The sequence below is a fragment of the Mytilus edulis genome, chromosome 1 (genome assembly GCF_963676685.1).
Source record: "Mytilus edulis chromosome 1, xbMytEdul2.2, whole genome shotgun sequence".
Taxonomy (NCBI): domain Eukaryota; kingdom Metazoa; phylum Mollusca; class Bivalvia; order Mytilida; family Mytilidae; genus Mytilus; species Mytilus edulis.
In genome coordinates, this window is record NC_092344.1 from 91,938,591 (window position 1) to 91,964,552 (window position 25,962).

Sequence of the window (25,962 nt, forward strand, 5' to 3'; positions counted from 1 at the left end):
GTTCGTCGTTTCTACAACTTCTTTGGAACATTTTTCCTTGCTTATTGTTTCTTTTTAGTTATCGAATATTTATGTCACTGATGTTTCTTATGTGGACGAAACACGTCTGGCTTACTAAATGATAGTCCTGGTAACTTTGATACCTATTATGTAATATCGTTACGTATGCAGTGTATAAAAGATTATCACTCAGTGAGGATATATAAATACCAATACACTTTTCCTCTCTTGTACTATATTTTGACTGTGATTGTTTTTATTAAATCATCATTAAAAATATAAGGGTCATTGGAATTTATATTCCTTTTAAACAGACATTAGAAAAAAAAATAGTGCTACATAAAAGAATACAATGTCAAGAGTTGTCATTAATGTTATTTCTCAATGATAATCAGCAAATTTGAGGTTCGGTTTATTAAATAAAACCCAATAAATCCAATAAAGACTTTGACCATACTTTACCAATATATGGAATGGACAGGTTTCCTAATTCTAAAGTGCTCAACTTTTTTCAGCAAATTGTCGGCATACCTATGGGAACACACTGCGTGTCTCTCCTTGCTCATTTTCATATGAGTCGGTGTTCCTTCAGACTTTGTCAAAAACGAAAAGATCAAAGAACCCAGATCATTAAATTAAACATTCAATACTCTTTTCATCAACAATCCACCCTTTTTTGATTTGGTTCGTTTAATTTATTCCGGCTGCAGAAGTATAAACTTAAGAAACATTAGACATGACTTACAACACCCCATTTCTTCTAACTCAAATTTGACATCAGCAGTCATCCCATTACCAGAATTTATGACGTTTTTAATTTGAAATTATCAATTTCCCCTTCCTCAGGAGCAATACATATGCTCCACAGTTTGCATATGGGATATACATTTCCCAACACATACGGTTATGAAAAGCTTACTCTGACTTAATAAACGTCACCAGTGTCCGAGTAGAAAATGGGTGAACAAAGGATTTAAAAAAAAAAGTTAATCGGAAGATACTAACACCTTGTTTATTAATATTTCGTTGCAACTTCATGATAACTTCTATGAAACCAGATTTAATCCACCATTTTCTACATAAGGAAATGCCTGTACCAAGTCAGGAATATATCAGTTGTTTTCCATTCGTTTTATGTGTTTGATCATTTGCTTTTGCCATTTGATAAGGGACTATCCGTTTTGAATTTTCATTGGAGTTCGTTATTTTTTGTTATTTTACTTTATTTGGTTGACTGTAGGAATCTCTGTTTCACAGATGACGATGTATATTACTGTCGTAATAACATAAACGGTATCAACTTTTCTGCACTGAATCGTAAAGATGAGCCCGTCCGCTGTTCGTCGAATTTGATCTACCGAATCACAGGCTGTGTACTTACACGAGCAACACGATGGATGGAGCAGGATCTGCCTACTCTTCCAAGTAACCTGAGATCACATCCGGTTGGTTTATTCGAGTGTCTCTAATGAGTCTTTTGTAGACAAAACTGGCGTCTTACATACTAAATTTTAATCCTGGTGCATGTTTATATGATGAGATTATTTCATGTTTAAATATTATGAAAAATTTTAAATGGTGAAACAATAATTTATCGATCCAGCTAAAACATTTTCACGTCAACTTACTTACATAGATTGATTTGTTTGAAGTAAAAACAATGTTGTGGAATACATTTAATTGAAAGTTGTAATATACAGTTTTATATATTTTCAAACATCGAACATAAAAGTTTTTATAGTTTTGTAGATAAGAACGAAAATTCACACATTTATTGGAAAATACAAAATAACTCAATTAGAAATACTTAAGAATTGAGATAATTCAAAAGAATGTAACCCTTTTTTGTACATTTTTCAAATGCGATTTCATCTCGGTGTGTCAAATTTGTTTGTCGTTCTTACGTTGAAATTGTATACAACAAAGAAGGCATTGCAAGCTGTTGTTTTGTCGATTTAATTCGTTTCTCCTTGAAGCTGGCATATTGTGTTAGAGTATTGTATCAACTTGCTTATTGCAATGAAGGGTTTGTCATCGTTGAAATATTGGAAGGATATTAAGCAGAAGTGTGCTACTACTTTGAAATGTGGGCCTCCCTTAGTATTATGATAAATGATATCATTTGTGTATCAAACCGAGATATGCTGTTTTCAATTTAAAGGTTTCAAAAATGTGGAAACATACATAACCTGTAACATACCCTGTTAAATGAAACCGGAAAGCTCCAAACAGCAGCTTAAATACAGCAAGGAGTAAAATAAAGGTAACAGAAAGGTTTGATTGTGATTGCTGTATCTATGTGCAGTACATAAATTCAGTGTTGAAGTGAATTGAATTAAAATAATATTTGGTTGTAATATACAAACAAAAAGGATCAAAGATATTTACACTAACTTTATTATTCATAAATACGATTTTATTCATATAGTGTCTGGTACAGACACTCGTTTAAGAGAAATTTCATACCAATTGTGCAAGAAGCGCACACTACACTTTATAAGTGTTTATTAATCTTGAACTTGAACTTTAAGTTCTGTGGCAACTTGGAGCTAACGTTATTTCACAGTTTTGCAAAGTTATTAGGTTTTGACATTACTTGAAATATCATCCTCTTCTTTCGTGCCAAAAAGTTTAATAATGTTTCTATGCAACCTGAAAAAGAAACGTTTACTTGTGTTATGATGATACTATACAACATGAGACTGCAACGCTAATATTGCCCCCAAACAGGTTATAATATCATCTGAGACCATATAAATTCACTTAATGTCCTTTTAAGTTAAGGTCAAAATCATGATATACGTTCCTTGTTTATTTTTTGACCTGTTTTAGTGGTCTTGTGTTTTTAGTTTTTTATGTTGTGTTTTTCCCAGGCATAGATTACTTTAGCCGTATATTTGTCACAACTTTTCGGAATTTGGGTCCTCAATACTCAAATTTATCCTGGTTTCGTTTTCTAAATATTTTGATATGAGCGTCACTGATGAGTCTTAGGTAGACGAAACGCGCAACTGGTGTATTAATTTATAAGCCTGGTACCTTTGAAAACTATTGTAAACTGTTGTTTTCCTTTGCTCATTTTTTCAATTTTTTGCCATTGCATTGTCAGTTTGTTTTTACTAATGAGGAAATACTAAGGCTTTTCTACCTCAGGAATAGATTACCTTAGCTGTATTTGGCAAAACTTTTAGGAATTTTGGTCCTCAATGCTCTTTACGTTCGTACTTTATTTGGCCTTTTTAACTCTTTTGGATTCGAACGTCACTGATGAGTTTTTTTGTAGACAAAACGCTCGTCTGGCGTAAAACAAAATTAAATCCTGGTATATATGATGATTTAATATATCCCTTTCATATTATTCAATCTTTTTTTATAGGAAATGTGATATTTCAATAAATAAAACCAAAAATATGTTGAGGGAGTCAAAGTGTTAAACATACGTGAAAGATTTCATTATAAGTAAAGTTTAGGCATATAATAATGGTATTACCTGACATCAAATTCAGAAGACTTCAATAAAAGTGAATCACCATCATAGTTAATGTAGTATTTACTACGATGTCTTGAATCCCCTGTGTCAAATATTCGTACTTTGTATCCTCTTCCTCTAAGCGCATGGACAAAATCGAATTTAAACTGAAAAATACGTGCAAGATACATCTATAATACTAAAATAACGAGGTCCAATTTGTCAGCCGTCATGGGGTAAAAACGACAAATCAAAGAATTCAATTTTATATATAGCCAATATAGGACAATGGTGTTGATTAAAAATTACACCACTCCAGACCCTTTTGTTTTCCACATAATTAATATTGCCAATAATAAACAAGTTCCGGGTCGAATCCGATACCGATACCAATAATATATTCACCTGTTACCTATTACCTTATTTGTACGTTCCGCATCTGACAGGCGCACCACCAGACGGTGTATTTCGGATTTTGCTATATACACGGGTCATAATCACAGGGTTGACACTACTTAATTCAATCAATGTCAAATTGTTCCCTAGTGTAGTATTTTAATCAGTAAGAATTTTTAAGATGACAATACGAATACTAAAAATCAGGACTTAAAATAAGGCGTATAGGTACAGTTTTCAATTTGTTAGCGGGCATGACGTAAAACAGCGAATCAAAGAATTCAACTTTATTTATAACTAATATAGGACATTGCTGTTGATTAAAAAATATTCCATTCCAGGACCTTTTGTTTTCCAAATAATTATTATTACCAATAATTGATAAGTTCCAGGTCGACGTGTTCAAACAGACTGATTTTAAAAGCAGAGAAAACTGTGCATCTTATAATCGGCATGACTTTATCAGATGACAATCCCAATACAAAAATAAGGCTTACGCATATTAATATACTTTAATTCAGTCACAGACCCGAGATATCACGGGTGTGTTCTAGTATTTACTAAGAATATGCAATATATAAGGGTCATACAATTTTGATTAACACGAATCATATGTTGACTTTTTTATTTTTACGAAAAGTCGTGAAAAACGCGCTTACTCCATATGAAATACTACGCATATACGGACGTGCTGACAGATAAGCTGAAAACGGTTTGGAATAATTAGTTATCAAAGGTACCAGGCTTTTAATTTAATACTATTTAGAAGCATTCATCCGTTGTTGCAGAGGAAAATGCATTAAACTAATTTGTAGATTTTAAACCTGTCTGCTGCTCCAAAATTGCATATAAATCAATTCCTGACTTCGTCTTGTTGGAACCATAGACACGATATAATACCAGAAAAAAATGCATGTACTCATTTTGTGTATTGGAGGACTACCCCATATCCCTTGTTTTTCTGTTAAAATCAAACACTATCAATCATCAGAACAGGTGAAGAACAACTGCCATATTTTTGTCTTGGTACGTGCATTTCCATAAGAAAAATATGGATAAACCTGGTTTTGAAGCTAGCTGAACCTACCGCTTTTATTACAACTTTGAAAGTCATCCATTCAACTACAAACAGGGTATACTTACACAATATGCGACTCTTTCGTTCACTTTCAATAAATGTTTTAAATGATCACCGAATGAGCATTCTTTGACACAATGCGCTGTTATTTTAGAGTCACCAAAGACTGGATGACATTGGTCGCTGATATCCGTTAACGTTGGAATCCATGTATCGATACTGTATACACGGTCTCGAATCACATAGTTTTCTGAAACAAAACAAAATGTCTATGTTAGTACTATCAATGGTTGCTATAATATACTTTACTTTTCTACATTGGTTAGAGGTATATGGGAAGGGTTGAGATCTCACAAACATGTTTAACCCCGCCGCATTTATGCGCCTGTCCCAAGTCAGGAGCCTCTGGCCTTTGTTAGTCTTGTATTATTTTAATTTTAGTTTCTTGTGTACAATTTGGAAATTAGTATGGCGTTCATTATCACTGGACTAGTATATATTTGTTTAGTGGCCAGCAGAAGGACGCCTCCGGGTGCGGGAATTTCTCGCTACATTGAAGACCTGTTGGTGACCCTCTGCTGTTGTTTTTTATTTGGTCGGGTTGTTGTCTCTTTGACACATTCCCCATTTCCATTCTCAATTTTATTTAATTTACAACTAAAGGAAATTCTGCTTAGATATTCTACTATGATTGTTATTGATGCTCTCTTTGCCAATGTCAACACTCGTGTACCTTCACGCAACACTCATTCTACCCCTATTAAATAACATGATCCATATAACCACGTGTTTATATCATCATGAATAATGTGATCTATTTCAATAACGGATAGTAAAATAGTCAAGAGAAATTCATGCATACACATCATTCTTGATATTATAAATCTCAAACTCCAATATCAGGTCGAGGCGTTAGCCGAGTGTGATATGAGGTCGAAGGGTAATATCAAAACTTTAATGGAAAATGATATGTCAATATTCACTATACACACATATAACAAATGTATATGATGTGAAACTAAATTTTAACCGCAAACCTGGCTCCCAATTTCCAATTCTAAATTGTACATGTAGCTCAGAATCCGGATTATGACAGTCAACTGTCAATTTTTTTCAAGAGTTAACATTAACAAAAGAATATTTTTTTTCAGTGTAAATTTATATTCTATTATATTGTGTTTTGCCTTAATTCTACACATTGTATTGCCTAGAATAATCCTGCATCCCTTTATTAATATAATTACCTTTATCATCATCAGGTAAAAAGTCTGAGATATTATCACTAGATTCCTGGTCAGAATAAAGTCCGTTTGCGATGTGTGTATTTCTTCCGCGGTTTGGGGAATTTGGATAAACTTTACCTACACGTGCATTCGTTCGTAACAGGTTGTTCTGGCCAGAGTAAGTCCTTTTAATACTTCCATTAACGTGTAATGAACTTTGAACAAAGTTTATTGGCTTATTATTTATGTCTGATACAGTATTTTTGTGTTTGTACGACACTCTCACTTCATGATTCGAGGCAATTCTGTTGGACGCTTTAAATACGCTATTTCTTCTAGTCTGTGAGGTAGCGGACACGTTAGAAAACACGCTCCTTTTTAAAGAGACTCTTCCTCTTTCAATGGCATGAAATTTTGAATTTTCATAAATGTCTAAAGATTTACTTCGGTTTATAACTAAATGCTGCTTCTGTTTTCTAACAGATGATTTTCCCATTCGAACATCATAAGATTTTGTCCTTGTTACAATCCTGTTTGATTTTTTGATAAAGGATTCATTGTCTTTCTTCAACAGACTAACTTCTACATCATACATTTTTCGGGTAAGCAAGGCTTTCAGAGGAGCAACTACAAAACATATAGCATGATACTTGTAGAACATTTTCAAATGTACATACAAAATGTCTATTATATATTTCAATATATGAAATTGTGAACGAAAAAGATAATATTATCCATCTAAATTGCATTTATTAATAAAATAATGCATATCTGAATTATTTTCACCTCTCCAAATTCTTTAGAGCATGTATGTTCAGTTTCGACTCTTGTTTATTACTTGCAAAAGATTGGTATATAGTTTGTACGCTTATTCGAAAACGAAGAATGCATGAATATGCTTTGTTTGTTTTCTTATGTTTTGTCTTGTAGAAGAGTTGTCAAATGACCGCTATAAGGTAAAGGTGATCATCTGTAAATCACTTCAAAATATACAAAATTACTAGTTCACGGGATCTATACATTTTTGTCAGTTGTTAGTAATCCGTATTTTCTGTGATGCTATGTTTATATACTTACTCGAGTAACGTCTTGGTCCCATCCATCTTGTTTTTTCGCAGTCCCTTACCATACGTCCACACAGTCCAAATCCCAATATTAAACAGGCGTAAACAGACAGTACCCCGCCCTGATATACTCCTGCTACGTTTGTACGCGTCACATCGCCTGAATATAAAAACACTATAGCAATTACATCGAGTCACAAGAGAAAAAAGAAATGTTCAAAAGTACACAAATTATATATTGCAAAACAAAATATGAAAGGAAAAACAATAAATTAAAATAGAGAATGGAAATGGGGAATGTATCAAAGAGACAACAACCCGGCAAAATAGCAGACAACAGCCGAAGGCCAACAATGAATTATCTTTTATTATATAACACACCAATATCATGAGCATTTCAGAATTATTTTGATTTATTGTTGATTTTAATGTCACTTCCAGAACAGTTGGCATTATCATGGCGGTTAGTTGTGTTGCCCAAGATAGCCAAATACCAAGAGAGAACCACCGACCTTCGAAAGGAAAACTTGAAATTCTAGTCAATTAAGATTGATTGCAGTATACAGAAACTTGTCGAAGCGTTGTTTGAGCTCGCAACTAAAGTTGACTGGCTAGTGATGGCTGTAGATGAATCACTTGGACCATTGGGCCGCTAAGGCACACTTAGATCTAACGTTTGAAATAATGTATAGACACCCGTCTATTGTTTGAAACGTTACATTGTCGTTGGATTGTTGTCTCATTATAAACCCGACCTCTATGTTTATTTATATAAGACCTTAATTATATTTTGTTCAGTTTAGAATAAAATGCTAAATTAAAAGTAAACTGTGAGCCAAAGTAAAACAATTAAGTCCGAGTGAAATGTAATGAAATTGTACACAAAATAGTATTATAGTAATACTGGCGATAAATTACAAGAAAGTCAGAAATATATTTTAAAAAATCAGTTAATAAAAATAAATCAAAATCATTTCCAGTGGTCGAAATTTCTCGCCCTTTTTTTAGTCAGGCACTTGAAAAACCTACCAATTGTATCAGTTATTAGTTAGCTTAGTCCACAATTTGCATATCAACAATTTGCCAATAGACAGTTATAAACAACATTTGATAAATCTAGTTTAAAATTCGACATTTAGTATTGCAAATAACTAAATAATTCGCCGATGGACTTCGTTAAATTAATATCGGTTGACTCTTTTACAAGAAACTGTTTGCATTTACGTTATGTTGCTTCTTTACGATGCAGTGTTATGCATGTAGTTTTAAGATTAGAATAATCAGTTACAATAAAACGAAAACCTAGGGTAAACACCGTTTTTTAAATTAACATGTTGTTGAAATATTATTTTGTTTTACAATTATCTTGTGTCAGTAGTAATAACCAACCTAAAATTATCCTTAAAACTGCAGTTTGCACGTCTTTATTGCCATGTAAAAGCTCTAATAAAACATTTCCTGAACCAGCTGGTAACACTCCAAGTGGGATATTACATGGCTGCAGACGGCTGTTTGTGTCGTGGATATCAACATTATGTTCGGCTTGGTGTCGACGAAGAAGTCCATTTACACATTCAGAAAAGATCCCATCTCCACCAACAGTTACAATACTGAAATTGTAAAAACGTTAATATATTTTTCCATTTCTAAATTATTTATACTAGTTCCCTCAAACTTAGTACAATCTGTAAAAGTTTGTTCTTATCATTACCATTCAATTTCTTCATTTTTCCAATCCAATATATACAAATGTAGATTTATTTCATTATGTATATACTATACTCAGGACTGTAAGTTAAAATATCACTAGTCTAGTCTATAATGAAATATTAAAAAAAACCAAATGGAAGTATTAAATCGTAAAATTCGTTTGCTTAATATACACGTCTTTTGCTTTTTTGTTCAAGCTATTTGAACTTGATAAATAATTTATCCTCAAAGTCACACTCTATATACATGACTAGAAGTCCTAGTAATGGACTTCTGACATAACTTAAAAGGAATACGTGCATGTTGATCTTACTTCGACAATAGCTTAAATAATGTAAAAATATTTTCTTATCAGGTTTTTTTATAACTCGCTTCTGTGTTATTATCGTAAATATATTCTTCCATCTTAAAATTTTGTAAATTTTTTTATTAAACTCGCTGAAAGGAAAATTTTAAATTATTAAATGAAGAGTATTCAGATTTTTTACCTCTTATTTCGTAAAAATCATGTTAGAAAAATGTTCGACCACGCAAAAGATAACTTAAAATACAACTAACTACATTTAAAACGATTATTGCTGTAAAAAAAATATTAAAATCACGATATAATTCAGATTTGTTTTAAACTACAATATATACAACTTCAATGAATATACTTTTAAAGTGTTATTTGTGTAGTTAAATTCTAAATATCCCTTATAATTAAAAATAAATGAATGAATTGTTGTATATAAATATTAATCAATATGTTCTTTAAAACAATATCACAGAATACTGCCGATACACTGCTGAAGCGATTAAAATGGTGGTTTTTTTAAGGACACGCGTTCTTTAAATACATATGTCTGAAGAAAAAAAAATTAGTAACATGTCCATCAACCATATAAAACAATTTTAGTGATGGTTGATATGTTTTGTAACTAATCTTCTTTTTATATCATGGTCATTCTCCTGTCGAAAAGAAAAACATTGCTCATTTAGAAAACAAATTATTTTATTACAGTTTTATGTACAATTTTACTGAAGCATTAAATCACACGACCTACGGACATATTTTTAATGGAGGCGAAAAAGTTAATAAAGGATATAAAAGTAATTATCGCATACCTACCCGTCTATACTACTCAGATCGTAGTTGTCTAGGATTTCCAGCGCTTGACCACGTCTGTTTGTTACTATAAAATTATATACAGCAATGATTATTATATGACGAAGCAGACATTATAACTGACCAATACTAATACTAATCAGGACAAGTTATTTGAAAACAACCACATGACGAATCGCAGTAATTAAAGAACTGTTTAATACTGCTAATCTTTATTTTCTTAAAGCAATGTGTGGGGTAAAGTCAAAAGAAATGTTTTGTTATTTCAGACTAACTTAAAAATATAATAACATGTTTATGCGAACAGTAACATATTTCAAGGTAACGAGATAAAATACCTGATGACAATACCATAAAAGTCCAGTATACTTGTACAGTCTATGGGGATATTGCATGAATATTTATTAAAATTTTCCAGAGTAGATTTTTATATTATACGAGCTTTCTATTGCAATATATTCTACCAAAGATAATATTCACATATTTAAATATGTATGAATTAACACTTTTATTGTAATGCAAATCTATAAAAACTTTTTTTTTTCTCACTGATGACGTCCAGAATTTTAAGTTGTATCACGTCTACAGCAATTACCTTGGATTAATATACCTCAGCATGTATTTTCTTTTTTAAATAAAAAAGATAAATGAATAAATTTACTATTTCAAATTTACCAAAATTGTCTGAAGAAACAAGTTAACGGTTAATAGTTTCAAAAACTTTTTTCCCGTAAACATACTATTTACTTGTAAGAGGTGGTGTCGAGGAAGAATACACTTTTTAACATCCGTCAAATATTTGCCACTGGACGTTCATAAACCAACAATCAACAAATCAAACGAGGGGGAATATTAACTTTCTTTTGTCTGAATGGTCAGAACATAGGTGAATTACTAGTATACAAAAAGTACGGGAAATGTTTGCTTGCAGCAAAAATTTTTGAAACTATCAACCCGTAATTGATTTGCTAATCTGACAATGGCAAGTTTATAGTCCCTCAACTATATCCCTCTGCTTCGATATTGCATGTTACTTTTTCTTTATGTTCTGTGGGAAATATTACGTTGCTTTTATATAAATGTACATACCTATCACACTGCATTCTATTCCACAAAGTTTGCAAATAGGTGCCATCTGTTGTCGGTAAATTTTTAATCCCTTCTTCCTACCACTGATGGGATTGATAAAAACGAGAAGCTTTCTTGGACGAGAGAAACCTAAAATAATAAAAATAAGGAAGTTTGAAATATGAATTGTGTTTAAATTGAATGAAAAGGAAACACAACAGCAAAATATAACCAAATAACACATCCAATAAAGTTGAGAATTGAAATGGGGAATATATCAAAGAGACAACAACCCGACTAAAAAGAGGAAAACAGCCGAAGGCCATCAATGGGTCTTCAATACAGCGAGAAAATCCCGCACGCGGAGCCGGGCTTCAGCTAGATCCTAAGAAAATGTGTACTAGTTAAGTAAAATGGACGTCACACTACACTCAAAAACATACACTTGAACTAAGATTAAAGAGCATACAAGACTAAAAAAATCCAGAGGCTCCTGACTTGGGACAGGGGAAAAATGCGGCGGGGTTAAAGTATACTTTTTTTTTTGTAAAAATGAATTATAATAAAGAAATTTCAAAGAAATTATGTTGATGACAAAACTCTTAGAAAATCTAAGCTGGTTCTTAAATGAATGCTTACTTCGATTTAGTTGTAAAACTGAAAAAATCTTTAAGAATGTTGCTTTTTTAGTTTATTAGAGTGTCTGAAAGATGCTTTATTGATTTTCAAGCACAAAGTAATGTTTTCTCTGAAAGTTAATGACGTCTTTATCTAAATCCATTGGATGCCAGATATATACTGAATGATATCTTAGTCCGAGATAAATAATGTTTCAGATCTGTTAGTTGTTATTGGCATTAAACTAGCTGTTACTAAGAGCGACGTCTTTCATATCAGTGCTTTGTGTCTTTTTTGGTTGTGAGGGATGTATAAATACCCTTTGCTTTTGTTATATGTTTCTTCTGATTTATATCGATCTATTTTTAAACAAATAAAATATTTTAATTAAACAAAAAAGTTACCCTTTTTTATCATAATTGATTAAATACATATTTTTCTCATTCATATGACTTCGCTTACATATCCTACAAGGATGAATATGATAAATGAATGAACAAGTTGAGTTCAACAAGAACACTTGTACTAGTAACCTTTTCAAACTCAAGGTATTTTCCGGGAAAAAAAATACTGTACATTTATTATAAAATATAATGGAAAAAAAATACACTAGGCTATCATTGATGTAAAATGTCAATGCTCATAGTGTTGACACTAGAGTCAAGAGATTAGTTATTTTATTGTTTATCTATAAAAAGGGGATTTTTTTCACTTTTTTATCTTCGGACAAAGAAGAGTTTACATTAAAGTATTATAACCATACTTATACATCTGTGGGCAAAAAAATGGCACGTTATCGTTAAACTAAGGGAAAATGTTCTAATAGACGAGAGTCCAACACTCTGTAATGAATGATTCCAAAGTCAGGAGCCTGTAGTTATGTGGTTGTCGTTCAATTCTGTAATATTGTTTTACGTAAATTGTTTTGTTATAAAATAGGCCGTTAGTTGTTTTCATATATTTCATGGTTGGACCGTTTTTTTACCCGACAATATACGGTTTGGGGCTTTTGTCATTGTCGACTACCGTATGATTGCCTAAGCCCATTGCTTTGAACTTTGTTGGACATTTGTCTCAATGGCAATTATACCAAGTCAGTAATATGGCAGTTATTATCAAAAAGTTCGTTTTTATGTTTGTTGGCGTTCGTTTTTGTTGCACTTCAGTGTTTCAGTTGTTCCGTTGTTATCCCCTTATAGTTGATGTGATCCCTCGATTTTAGTTTGTAACCCGGATTTGTTTTCTCTCAATAGATTTATGTCTTTTGAACAGTAAAATCCAATTGTTGTTTTAACTTATGCCATATCTCCATGCTTAAAGATTAATGTAGCCATATTTAGCACAACTTTTTTTGGAATTTTAGGTCCTCAATGCTCTTCAACTTTGTACTTGTTTAGCTTTATAACTATTTTGATCTGAGCGTGACTGATGAGTCTTATGAGACGAACCGCGCGTCTGGCGTATTAAATTAGTATGAAATTCAAAACAGTGTAGCTGTGGCCATTGATTGACCCATCAAAATCATCCATTGACTGGGACAATTTACGTGAACGTTTGTCTGTAACAACCACTGTTCATGACGTACCTACGATAGACATTTAAACTGTGGGGTCAACAAAGGTTTCTTAACGCCTTTAATTATAAAATAATTCGAAAAATTAATCAGGAATAACCTTTGTGTTTTGATTTATATAATTGATATAAATCAAAATATCGTGTTATTTCTGATTAATTTTTCGAATTACTTTATTTAGGTGTTGAGAACCTTTGGTGACCCCATAGTTTAAGTGTCTTTAAAAAGTACATAGTGAGCATTGGTCGTTACATACAAACGTTCACCTGAATTGTCCCAGTCAATGAATGATTTTAATGTGTCAATCAATGGCCACAGCTACACTGTTTTGAATTTCATACTATAATCCTGGTACCTTTGATAACAATTAACATGAAAGTTATCAATTTAGGAGAGTCGGAAATAAGACCAGTTGGAACGCTTGTACCAAATCATTACCCACCATGTACTAATGCTTTGTAATAAGCCATACCTTGAATGACGTCATCCATCAGAATATGAAAATATGTTGCCTCAGATGCGCCCGCTCTAAATCTAATACTTTCCATTTTCAACAGTCTGTGAAGTTCGTGTTTTATATAGTGTATCTCAACTATGAGTTCGTCTGACGTACCATCAACCTCCTTTACTACAAGAATGTCCTTAAGTGAGATTTTAAAATCTGTAATAAAGTGTTCTGAAGAATTAATGAATTTATAAATCCAGTTTATTATTTAATATGTATATGAAACACCAAATGACGTGTGCAAGGAGCATATAGAACAAGTTGTTGCAATATCAAACATAATAGATAATTATAATAATACGTCAAAGTTTTGAAAAGGGAGAAAACTGGTGTTCATCTTTCAAAGCAGGGACTTTCTATTAATATACTTAGTATAGAAAGTCCCTGTTCAAAGTTACAATTATTTTAAGATTTTAAATTTTCGGTGGGAATGGATTGGCTCTGGATTTTTTATAATTTGGGAACGACATGAATATTGGGCTGCATGATAAAAATACAACTCAAGAATTGAGTTTAATCACTTGAATATATAGTTCCGTTTTGTTTTGAATGACATATAATTTGACATGCTTATATCAAAAACAGACAACATACTGTCAATGTTCAACTTTTTCAAGTGAAATCATCTTCATGTTGGTCAGAAATGAGGTCTATGGCACATAAGTGCTAATGGATATTTAATTGTCGTGTATGACGTTTATAAAAGTCTTTCAAGGAGTTAAACGAATGTGTCGCATAGGAATAATGAAAATAACGATTGCATCATAATTCGCAGGTAGGTATATAGCTATTAAAGAAAATATGATTTTTCATTCTGCGTAGTGGTATGATTTTTTTGTTTGTTGGGGTAGGAATATACATTAAAAAGCAACATTTTTTTTCTTTCTATGAGTTTGTCTTACATTTTGTATCCTTCTACTGTTTCATCGAAGGCATCAACTTTAAAAGCTAAGAAATTACACAATATTTAATTTAAAATGGAAACGAGAATGTGTCAAAGAGACAACAACATAACCGTATGTCAATATTTGGGGTACTTTACTAATTTACATAAAGGCCATGTTTCTGGCGTTTAAAATGTTATTGATAAAGTCTTATATAAAAAAAATAAGCAAAATATCCAAGATGGACATTTCCAAAAGATACTCAGTTATACCTCATTCTTATTCACTGAGCTGTCCGCTTATAGAAATGAAAATCAAATACGAATTTTACAATTTAATAATAATATTAATACTAATCATTTTATTTTTATATATTTTTTTTTATCGTGTACCACAAATTTATCGTAACAAAACAACATAATTTCTGTACATTTAGTTATCATGAAGAACGTTTGTGCCTACATTGCACACAACAATTTGATTAATTCTTCAATGTGTTTTATCATTCTGAAAAGAGCCCAAGGTCCCAAAACAAAACATAAGGAAAAACCGGTTCAAAGAATGTTTATCTTACCATAGCAGAGAAAAGTCTATTAATCTTTGTATTTCTGGACATTGTTTATGCCCGCGTCACACTGTCCCGATATTTATATACGATTGACACCCGAATGCGAAAATTGTAAGATCGTACGAAGTTGGTCCCGATCTCGTTAAAATAACAAACAGTGAACGAAGCAAGTACGATGAATAACAAAGTCTATACGATGGTGCCGAAATTAAAATACGATAACAAAATATGGACACCCGAAGGTTAACCGAAGACGGGTATTTAAGCTTCATATATCAGCCGAAGCCTACACGATTGATCACGAAGGCTACACGATGCATTACGATGATGGCGCGATGGCCATACGATGTCTAAAAGACGTCGTGTACAGCTTACGATGCATTTAAATTATATGCCGAAGGCATCACGCGTTTTAAATTGTTTGATCAATATTGAATATATATTATATTGTACATTTAATTTCTGGTTTAATCATAAGACGGAAGACCGTGGACTTGAAGGGTAAAACTTGACTCTGGTATAAGAATATCTTAAGCGCTATTGACTTTTAAGTTCAAAGGTCGAGGTCACAGTGGCAGTTGTAATACAAGGCAACATCACCCTTGTAGACACTCTAAAACCAATATGCTTCAAAAGATTTTAACCACATTTGTTCCTGCTTGTAATGTTCTGACATTTTTTACATTCAAGGCCAAAGGTCAAGGTCATGCAGATGGACTTGTTTTTTTCTCCTTGAAATAGCATAATACACAGGAAATTGGTTGCTCATTATTTTTACCTGCTGGTTCTAAAGACAATATTAAAGGTATTGCCAGTTACTGAATGTTTTGGTTGATTTCTAAAAAAATAGTTTATGTATCAAATATGCATATTCAATTAACCATTTTCTGCATGTGTCATATACAAATATAGTGTCCATATTTGTCCCCAATATGTTACATACGAGGGATTGCCACGTTCGGCATTGCCTTGTTTGAACTGTAAAATGTGTGCACTAGTCTGAATAATCACCCATAATTATGCCCATGTCTACTGATCTATCTTAAAGGTAAGGTAATAGGTTCGTTGATCCCTTTTATTCAAAAAGAGCTTTTTTCCAGGAGAATATCATAATAATATAGACAAAAGGAAGGATGTGGGGAAAGCAACAAATGCGGCAAAATATGACATATAGAAAAAAAACTGTTTATGGAGTAAACATTCGTGTGACAACAACTCAGACGATACATAAAAAAATCAGAATAATGAAGAAAATATACGTATACCTGCAGTGTTGGTGTACGAGGCACGTTTATGATTTTCATTATGTTACTTGATATGAAAAATTGACAAAAAATAATATTTTGCTTGTAAAAGTAAATCCTGAGCCTGTAATAGCTGCTCTTCTGGTTCCATTTAAATTAATAGAAACAACGCTGTCGCCTTTCTTGTTCTCATAGAATCATATGATATGAGCTCCATGTTTTGTGAACGTCTTTCTTAACTGTCGTGCATGGCACTTTAAATGTATTTTAGCGCGAAAATTAACTTGCATTTAGCTGGATTTATTGCCGTCGTAGTTCCATCTTGTCGCCTTCGTACTTTTATACGATGGCAACACGACGGGATTACGAGGTCTTCACGAAGTCGTGTTGCCATCGTAAGACCTTCGGGTAGCTTCGTGATTCATTCGTGTAGACATCGTAATGTCAAAACTGCCCGATGGAAACGATGGAAACACGAATGCAATACGATGTTCAAAGATGCATTCCCGGTGACATTACGATGGTGAGGATGGTGATACGAACTCAATACGAACCCTCAACATCGGACGCACCTTCGGGGATTTTTTAACATGTTAAAAAATTTAGAACCCTTCCCGAAGTTGTCCCCGAAGGCTAGAAAAAGTGGCCGATGGTTAAAGATGGTTAAAGATGGCACTACGAATAGCCCGATCTGGATACGATCAGTCCCGATTTTGAAAATTTCCATAATCGTGTTGCCATCGGCGTAAAAATCGGGACAGTGTGACGCGGGCATTATTACGCCGATGGCAACACGATAATGGAAATTTTCAAAATCGGGACTGATCGTATCCAGATCGGGCTATTCGTAGTGCCATCTTTAACCATCTTTAACCATCGGCCACTTTTTCTAGCCTTCGGGGACAACTTCGGGAAGGGTTCTAAATTTTTTAACATGTTAAAAAATCCCCGAAGGTGCGTCCGATGTTGAGGGTTCGTATTGAGTTCGTATCACCATCCTCACCATCGTAATGTCACCGGGAATGCATCTTTGCACATCGTATTGCATTCGTGTTTCCATCGTTTCCATCGGGCAGTTTTGACATTGCGATGTCTACACGAATGAATCACGAAGATACCCGAAGGTCTTACGATGGCAACACGACTTCGTTAAGACCTCGTAATCCCGTCGTGTTGCCATCGAATAAAAGTACGAAGGCGACAAGATGGAACTACGACGGCAATAAATCCAGCTAAATGTAAGTTAATTTTCGCGCTAAAATACGTTTAAAGTGCCATGCGCGATATGCACTGGTCAGTCTAATACGACAGTTAAGAAGTTTTACAAGTAAAATATTATTTTTTGTCAATTTTTCATATCAAGTAACATAATGAAAATCATAAACGCGCCTCGTACACCAACACTGCAGGTACACGTATATAGGGAAACCAACTTTTTCTGATTTTTTATGTATCGTCTGAGTTGTTGTCACACGAATATTTACTCCATACCCATTTTGTTTTCTATATGTCATATTTTGCCGCATTTGTTGCTTTCCCCACATCCTTCCTTTTGTCTATATTATTATGATATTCTCCTGGTAAGAGCTCTTTTTGAATAAAAGGGATCAACGAACCCATTACCTTACCTTTAAGATAGATCAGTAAACATGGGCATAATTATGGGTGATTATTCAGACTAGTGCACACATTTTACAGTTCAAACAAGGCAATGCCGAGCGTGGCATCCCCTCGTATGTAACATATTGGGGACAAATATGGACACTATATTTGTATATGACACATGCAGAAAATTGTAAATTGAATATGCATATTTGATACATAAACTATTTTTTTTAGAAATCAACCAAAACATTCAGTAAATGGAAATACCTTTAATATTGTCTTTAGAACCAGCAGGTTAAAAATGAGCAAACAATTTCCTGTGTATTATGCTATTTCAAGGAGAAAAATCAAGTCCATCTGCATGACCTTGACCTTTGGTCTTGAACGTAAAAAATGTCAGATCATTACAAGGAGGAACAATATACCAATTGTGGTTAAAATCTTTTGAAGCATATTGGTTTTAGAGTGTCCACAAGGGCGATATTGCCTTGTATTACAACTGCCACTGTGACCTTGACCTTTGAACTTTAAAGTCAATAGCGCTTAAGATATTCTTAACGAGTAACACCATACCAAGTTTTGAGCATTTTGGTTCTAGAGTGTCCATAACAATTGTATCTACACGCAACTTACATGTAGTAGGCGAGGGGATAATAAACTAAGTTTTATAAGAATTAGACAAAAAGATCGATTTCCCGCCATGCATGGCAGACTTGTACAGAAACGATATGTTGTCGAAATTCTGTTCGTATCTTTTAGACATCGTATGGCCATCGCGCCATCATCGTAATCCATCGTGTAGCCTTCGTAATCCATCGTGTAGGGTTCGTGATCCATCGTGTAGGCTTCGGCTGAGATATGAAGCTTAAATACCCGTCTTCGGTTAACCTTCGTATGTCCATCTTTTGCTATCGTATATAATTTCGGCACCATCGTATAGACTTCGTTATTCATCGTACTTGCTTCGGTCACTTTTTGGTATTTTAACGAGATCGGGACCAACTTCGTACGAACTTACAATTTCCGCATTCGGGTGTCCATCGTATATAAAAATCGGGACAGTGTGACGCGGGCATTAGAAAAATAATGTAAAACTATATAAATAGCCATTGTCCTTGCTTCTGTTGAACATTCATTAAATAGAGAAATGTATCTTATTTCCGCCTAAAATTCTATTTTTAAATGTATGTATTTGTAAAAGAAGCACGTTGCAGTTTAACTTTAAGAGTTCTTAATCAAGTTCTTGGTCTACTTAATGTGATGATATTTCTCTGTAGCTTTTATTGCTTTTTAATAATTTTCTCGCTTTTTGTTGTTTAAATATTTGTCTAATCAAAATTTTGTTCATGTTTATCCTAGGAAAACACAAGGACTTACACACTATTAAGGAAAACATTATCTAAATTTTTTCTTCTCTCGTTTACGTTTCAAAACATTTTGATTCAATTTTGATTTAAGAAAAACCAGCAAAAACCTATTTCTAGCAGGATAATAAAAAAAAAACAACAATAGTATACCACTGTTCAAAAATGTAACTTAGAATTTTTTTCCCAGTAAAACAGTCATTTAAAGCCAATTCTTAAAATCGTCATTTTAACAGTAAGCCACAAACAGTAATGTGTGCCAGTTCAACCAATTCAAGTGAAACTGCTTCCACGCGGCCAGCAATGTGCTTACATTGTTTATGTGCTAATGGCTAATGGATATTGCTTAGTTCTGCATGACATTTACTGATTCAGAAGGGTCTTTCAAGGAGTTTACGAATATGTGCAAAAATCATAATAAAATTTAAGATTGAATCAGAATTCGGAAGTAATAGTATGACGGTTAAAATTGATGGCAAGTCTCTTACATTGTCATTTTTGTTTTTGTTTGTTTATTTAAAAAGGATATCCAAGGAAAAACCACATTAAATATACCAGGTTAATAATTTGGTACGCTAGATTCGTGTTTCGTCTACACTAGACTCATCCGGGGCCTGGAATCAGTTGCATAACTAAATCAAATACGAAGTTGATGAACATTTATAACCATAATACCGAAAAGGTGGACAATACAGCCATAATAATCTATATATAACTGGGGGTAGAAAAACTTAAGAATATTTAGTAAATTTACAGAAAATAAACATTCAATGCTATTTGATGTCAGCACAAAAATGCATTCGGTGAATAATGCTAACCAGCAGTGAAATAGATCAAGCGGTTTTTTTTTATTTCTTTATATTTTTTTATACTGGAATATTTACTGTAAATAAATGATTGTGTATATATATATGTGTGAAATATAGTTATATTGTTTATTATTTTGTATGTCACAAACTTAATGTTTAAAGTTTACATGGCAATAAATATTTGAATTTGAATTTGTTATAGCCCGATTTGATATCGTATATAAAATATTTTATGTAAAATCTAGGGCAATCAACAACAAGGGTTTAGTCCAGTTTTATAAAATATACTGAACACTCTATATGAATATTCTGTACATTTGCAAAACACCTTCAAAAATGACGTTTTATAATTGTTCATTGAAAAAGGGTTGTGGCTAAAATATAATGGTGCTTTTTGGTAGCTTTCAATACAAGAATTATGAAATTATGACGCAAATGTTTTATACAAAATCAATGAACTTGGAATGGTTTAAGCAACGTATTTTAAAAGTCTTAATGTTTGCAAATTTCAAAATGGTCTAGCTTTGTGACAAATGCAACAAATCCAAAATGGCGACCTAAAAGATGCTCAAATATAACTTATTTTGTATCTTCTGACATGTCCACTCATACACTTACAAAAATGAAACACGAATTTTACATTTTAAACCTTAATCGTAAACACTTCAATAACTTCTTTTTCTCTTTTTTTTTATGAAGGACGTGTGTAACAACATTGCAAACAATAACCATATCAGGTTCAAAAGGATTATGTCGATAATCCAAAATTCCAATAATTCTCCAACACGTCATATTTTAACTTGTTAAACAGCCCACGGTCTACATAACAATCATTAGGGAAAAAAACAAGTTCAAAGAATGTTTGTGTCAACACCATAGCAGAGAAATTAGTAATGTGTTTGTCTGTAAATTATGATATTAAATAGTTTATTAACATTTTGAGCCAACGAAATATTTATTGTCCTTGAGTCTATAAAGAAAACAGTTGTGTTTACAATTCTTGCGTTTCTTTCTTGACCCATTTCTTTGAATGTAGCAAATATCAAAACTAGAATGTTGTGATATATGACGAACATAAACTTACTTATTGTTTTTACTAATAATAATATGCTTTCTATTGTAATATTTCCAAACATGTAAATAAAACCGAAGAATATAACTGATTTACAGAAATTCATATGTTTAGAGACAAGAATCCTATACCAATAAGGGGGAAAGTGGGTCAAAACAAGAAAAACAGAAACGCATTTTTATCAAGTTTATATTTTGCTTACACTCAAATTCAGCACAATTGGTCATATTTTCCTCACTGATCCTTCATTAAAAAACACGAGGAATGAGGAAAACTCGAATATTCTTTTTTTATTCAGACGAGTCAGAAATAAATTTCTGTATATAACTGAGGTAGGTTCAAAGTCTAAACTTTTCAAGTAGTCTGGTTTGTGTTTTAAAGCATGTACCCTTTGGTTTTTAAATTCCTTCCAAATGAACCAGCTTCGAGTCATTACTGAATGTAATATAGACCTTTTTGATTTGGTGGAAAGGAGTTTAAAGATTTGTAATTAGACGGTCATTTAAACAATGATGAGTAAGATAATAGCAATAAAAAAAAATTTGCCCAAGTTTAACTATTACAAGTGAAAGTCATCTACATATCGGTCAACAGAGTGTTCATATCGGATATGTGCTAATGGATAGTTATTGGCTATGCATGACTTCAACTGAAAGGTCTTTACAGGATTAAACGAATATGTCGCAATAAGATAATGAAAACAACTGTTGAATCATCATTCGGAACAGATGCATGTCGCAAAGATTAGACATGACTCCTTATCCAAAATTCGTGTGATTTTGTCATCGTAAGAAAGGTTGTCTTTATATTTTTTAGTTTGATGTATTAACTTTTTTAGTTTGCATTTAACATAAATGAGGTTCAGTCGAAGGTATTAACTTTAAACGCAAAACACATTTTGCATACATTGATATATTTATCATGGTCCCCCCTCTATTTTATTTTCTACAACAAGCCTGACTGGAAAACTTTCAACAAAATCCATAGTGCAGCCTAGAAATATCCGTAAAATCTTTAAAACACTCAACAATTAAAATAAGTTTCAAGTCCAGTTCAGAATTTTGTAATACTAAGGGTTTTCTACCACAGGAATAGATTACCTTAGCTGTATTTTGCAAAACTTGCTCTTCTATTTTGTACTTAGATTTTTCTAATATGACCTTTTTAATATTTCTTTTATTCGAGAATCATGTATGAGTCTTTTGTAGACGAAACGCTCGTTCTGGCGCAAATGCAATGCTTGTATCTATGAGGAGTTTATTTTTCAATGATTTTATTGATTTCTCTATATAAATATTCTAAATAATCTCATACACCTTAAAAAAAACCACCATAACAGATATCTAGTTTTAAAATATATGATATTTACAGTTTTGTCGATCAAAACAGCATTACGAAATATTTGATAAAAGAGGGGTGAACGATACCAGAGGGACATTCAAACTCATAGATCGAAAATAATTCGACAACGTCATGGCTAAACGGCATAATATCATAACTTTGCATTGTTTGTACATTCGCCTAAAATTCGTAACAAAACAACGATCTTGTTATAAAAATCATATCATAAAAACTAACAAAGAATAATCATAAAAGAAACTAAATTACTAGCTTCCTGTAGTAGCGAGCAAATTGTTTCCTTGTTTTTCGAATATCAATTCCCTAGTTTAATTTATTATTTATGCTGTTGGTATATATATGTTCGGGATTTGGTTTGTGTGTTTTACCGGGCCAAATGGTGAGTGATGGTTGTTGTCAGTTGTACTGTCCATTTGATGATTTGTGATATTTTTTTATTCAAGTTGTCTCTGAAATTTGGTAGACAATACCATGAAGGGACTTGGTCAAGTTGTTATACGTATATTCACATTTCACAAGGAATTCACATATTTTACGATCAAAATAATACAAAAAGATTTATTAATTGTTCAGAAGCTAGTATAACATGTCTTATATGGAACATTTACAAAACAATACATTAATTGGGTACATCGTAGGTTCTGCAACGTGTGTCTGTCTTGGTTAAAAGTAATTGTCAGTAGAAATATAATGCACGTTGCATAATGTTGATGTTAGTTTGGTTGTGTGGTATGCAATATACAGTAAATGTGTCAAAAAGGCGATAAATAAACAATACTCAATATAATGAGTTCAAATACTTGAAATAGATATCAGTATAATAATGAGGGCAAGATGTATGGTGTCATATATTCACTATTACCATCTTTCTTTAAACAAATGGATCTTCCTAAAGAGCAAATGATAAAGGTTTAGTCTTTAAAAGTAAAAACTTATTATAAAGAAAAAAGAGACAACTATCACCCAAAGTTCAAATGAAGTGGATGCTAGCAATTATATATTGATTGATTGATTGATTGTTGGTTGCTTTACGCCGCATTAGCACAAAAAGGCTATATCGCGGCGAACAATTATATATAGGTAATCGTACAAACTATAAAAATGCGGAAAATCCATATCGCATAGTCGGCTATAAATGGTCTTGATATAAAATAATATGAAACAATTTAATTGAGAAAAATAACGTCTTGATTTATAACAGACATGTACCAGCAACGACCACGAGACATTTGATTTAACGTCACCACTCTGACCAGACGTGGCTGCGTACTTGTACATCCTGCACAGGAAAACGGACGCCCCACTTTAGAAAAAGTTTTACTGCCGGCCGGATGAAGATGTGTAGTTACCATATTACTATTCCGCAGTAACCCTTTGAGTGCAAGCATTGAAATTCTAGTATTCAATACCAGGTTTTAGAAAAAATAAAAACTTTTTGGGTTTGTTGGTTAGAATCTCTGGAAAAGTTAGAAGGTCTACCGAGCTCTTCGAAAATTTTATGCTGAAAACCCAGGAGAAAAATGATGGGTCATAAAATAACATATTAATGAATGACACTTTTATTTACTCTGTTAAGTAAATAGAACCAACAGGAAGTGTTCAAGCTGTGGTATAGATACACAATATATGAACATTTTTGGAAAATAATTAAAAAAAACTTGTTCATGCTCTAGAAACGTGAAAAGGATAAGTTCGTCGATTAATTTTGGACACATGGCATATATTTACGTTAACAAACCAGTGTATCATCTAGCCTATATGTCTACGACTATGATATTCACAAAAAGAAAACTCCCATTTATAATAAAGTTGACAGCATCCTTATACTAGCCACATAGTCAAACGGATCTCCATTCCACAAACGCTCAACACGGGTTTACTATATACTGGACTGAAGAATCCCTGCTACACTCTTAAACGCTCTTAAACTTTCGAAAGTTTGATAGCTTGATTCATTTACATACTTGCATAGAATTAAACAAATACATCCAGATATAGGGCCTTATGCAAGTACATGGTGAAATGTGACAGTAAATTGATTGCGAAGGTATCCAATTGTGTCTTGTTATGACCATCGGATACTAAAAATACAAAAGTCATTCATGCAAGGTTGTTATTAATTGAAACATAAAATATTAAAACTACAAAATCGCCTTCAACACCTCAAAGTAAAAAGATATTATTACAGCCAATAACTCACTGAGTTTCCCGTAAGTAGGAGCACCTTAATAAGGAGTATATCTAGTAATCTACTCGGTAAATTTAACAGTTTTTTTTTTGTTGTTTTTGCAAAGCAAATATACAGAGATTTGTTTTATGATACACAATCTGGGACAGCATCTTAAAATGTTACGGCATTAAAATATTTTCAGCACACAGAAAATTCTTTACTTGTTGTTTTAAAAACTATAACTTTGTTTAACGATTTTTGGTTTTGCCTTCTGTCTTTTCGTGAGCTAATTATAATGCGATACTTAACTGACAATGCTACATAGAACAGATGCTATCGTTGTTTAATTGTTCAATTCAGTCTAAAATGTAATGTTTTAAAGTTAATATTTGCGAAAGCAAGTTTACTTTGAAAATGTAAATTCTTCAGTCACTAATAATTTATATCGATTATAGATAGAAGAAAAGACGAAACTTTTTTTTTTAAATGATGTTACATTTCTTGACAAATATGTTTTTCTCACTCTCAAAATATGTCTTAATGATATTAAACAATGTTTTATATTAATAGTTTTCAATTTTTGTTTAGCAATTTATACTATTTCGTCCGTTTAACATTTAAAAAAAACGTTCAAGTGAATTATTGTTTCTATTAAGATCTTCTTAACTTACCATATTAAAGACAGATTGTATATTAGCCAAACAACTACTTTTTATCTGTTAGAATTAAGTGTAATCTTAGAAATATCAAAAATTACATTTTAAAACGGTGTATATTATTGAAAACAAATACTTATATCGAATAAGAGTAGAGAATTTGACGTATAAGATACTGTTTTACCAAAAAAAAAATGCTATATACAAAACAATGTAAAATATCAACTTTCATGCATATATCATTATATTTAAAACGCAAACTTACCAAAATTTTTCTTGTGCGATTTATCACAAAATTTAGCATGCATAAAAGAATGTTCGATATTCACTTGTCCTTTTCCAAGAAGTTTTCCAGATTTAGAAATAAGTTCCATATCAAAACAGTTATCTACGTAATAATTTGTCTTATTATTTTCCAT

The 25,962-nt window shown here is 32.4% G+C and overlaps 1 protein-coding gene across 1 annotated transcript; it reads right to left on the minus strand.

The window, feature by feature from the left end:
* Window positions 1-2,579: 2,579 nt before the first annotated feature.
* LOC139490117 (uncharacterized) lies at window positions 2,580-25,962 on the minus strand. The gene is made up of 10 exons (XM_071276998.1): window positions 25,809-25,962; window positions 13,780-13,968; window positions 11,138-11,266; window positions 10,052-10,115; window positions 8,620-8,840; window positions 7,244-7,390; window positions 6,188-6,793; window positions 5,009-5,193; window positions 3,491-3,636; window positions 2,580-2,652 (listed from the first exon to the last, which is right to left on the minus strand). Exons 1-10 carry the CDS (start codon window positions 25,960-25,962, stop codon window positions 2,580-2,582), a joined length of 1,914 nt encoding a protein of 637 aa, XP_071133099.1.

Bases quoted from the DNA above. Each gene is read 5' to 3' on its own strand.
- LOC139490117 (XM_071276998.1), bottom strand. From the start codon at position 25,962: ATGGAAAATAATAAGACAAATTATTACGTAGATAACTGTTTTGATATG. The intron at 6,794-7,243 runs GTAAGTATATAA...TATGTTTTGTAG, and splicing joins GGGACCAAGACGTTACTCGA to TTGCTCCTCTGAAAGCCTTG. The intron at 2,653-3,490 runs GTAATACCATTA...TTTCTTTTTCAG, and splicing joins TCTTCTGAATTTGATGTCAG to GTTGCATAGAAACATTATTA.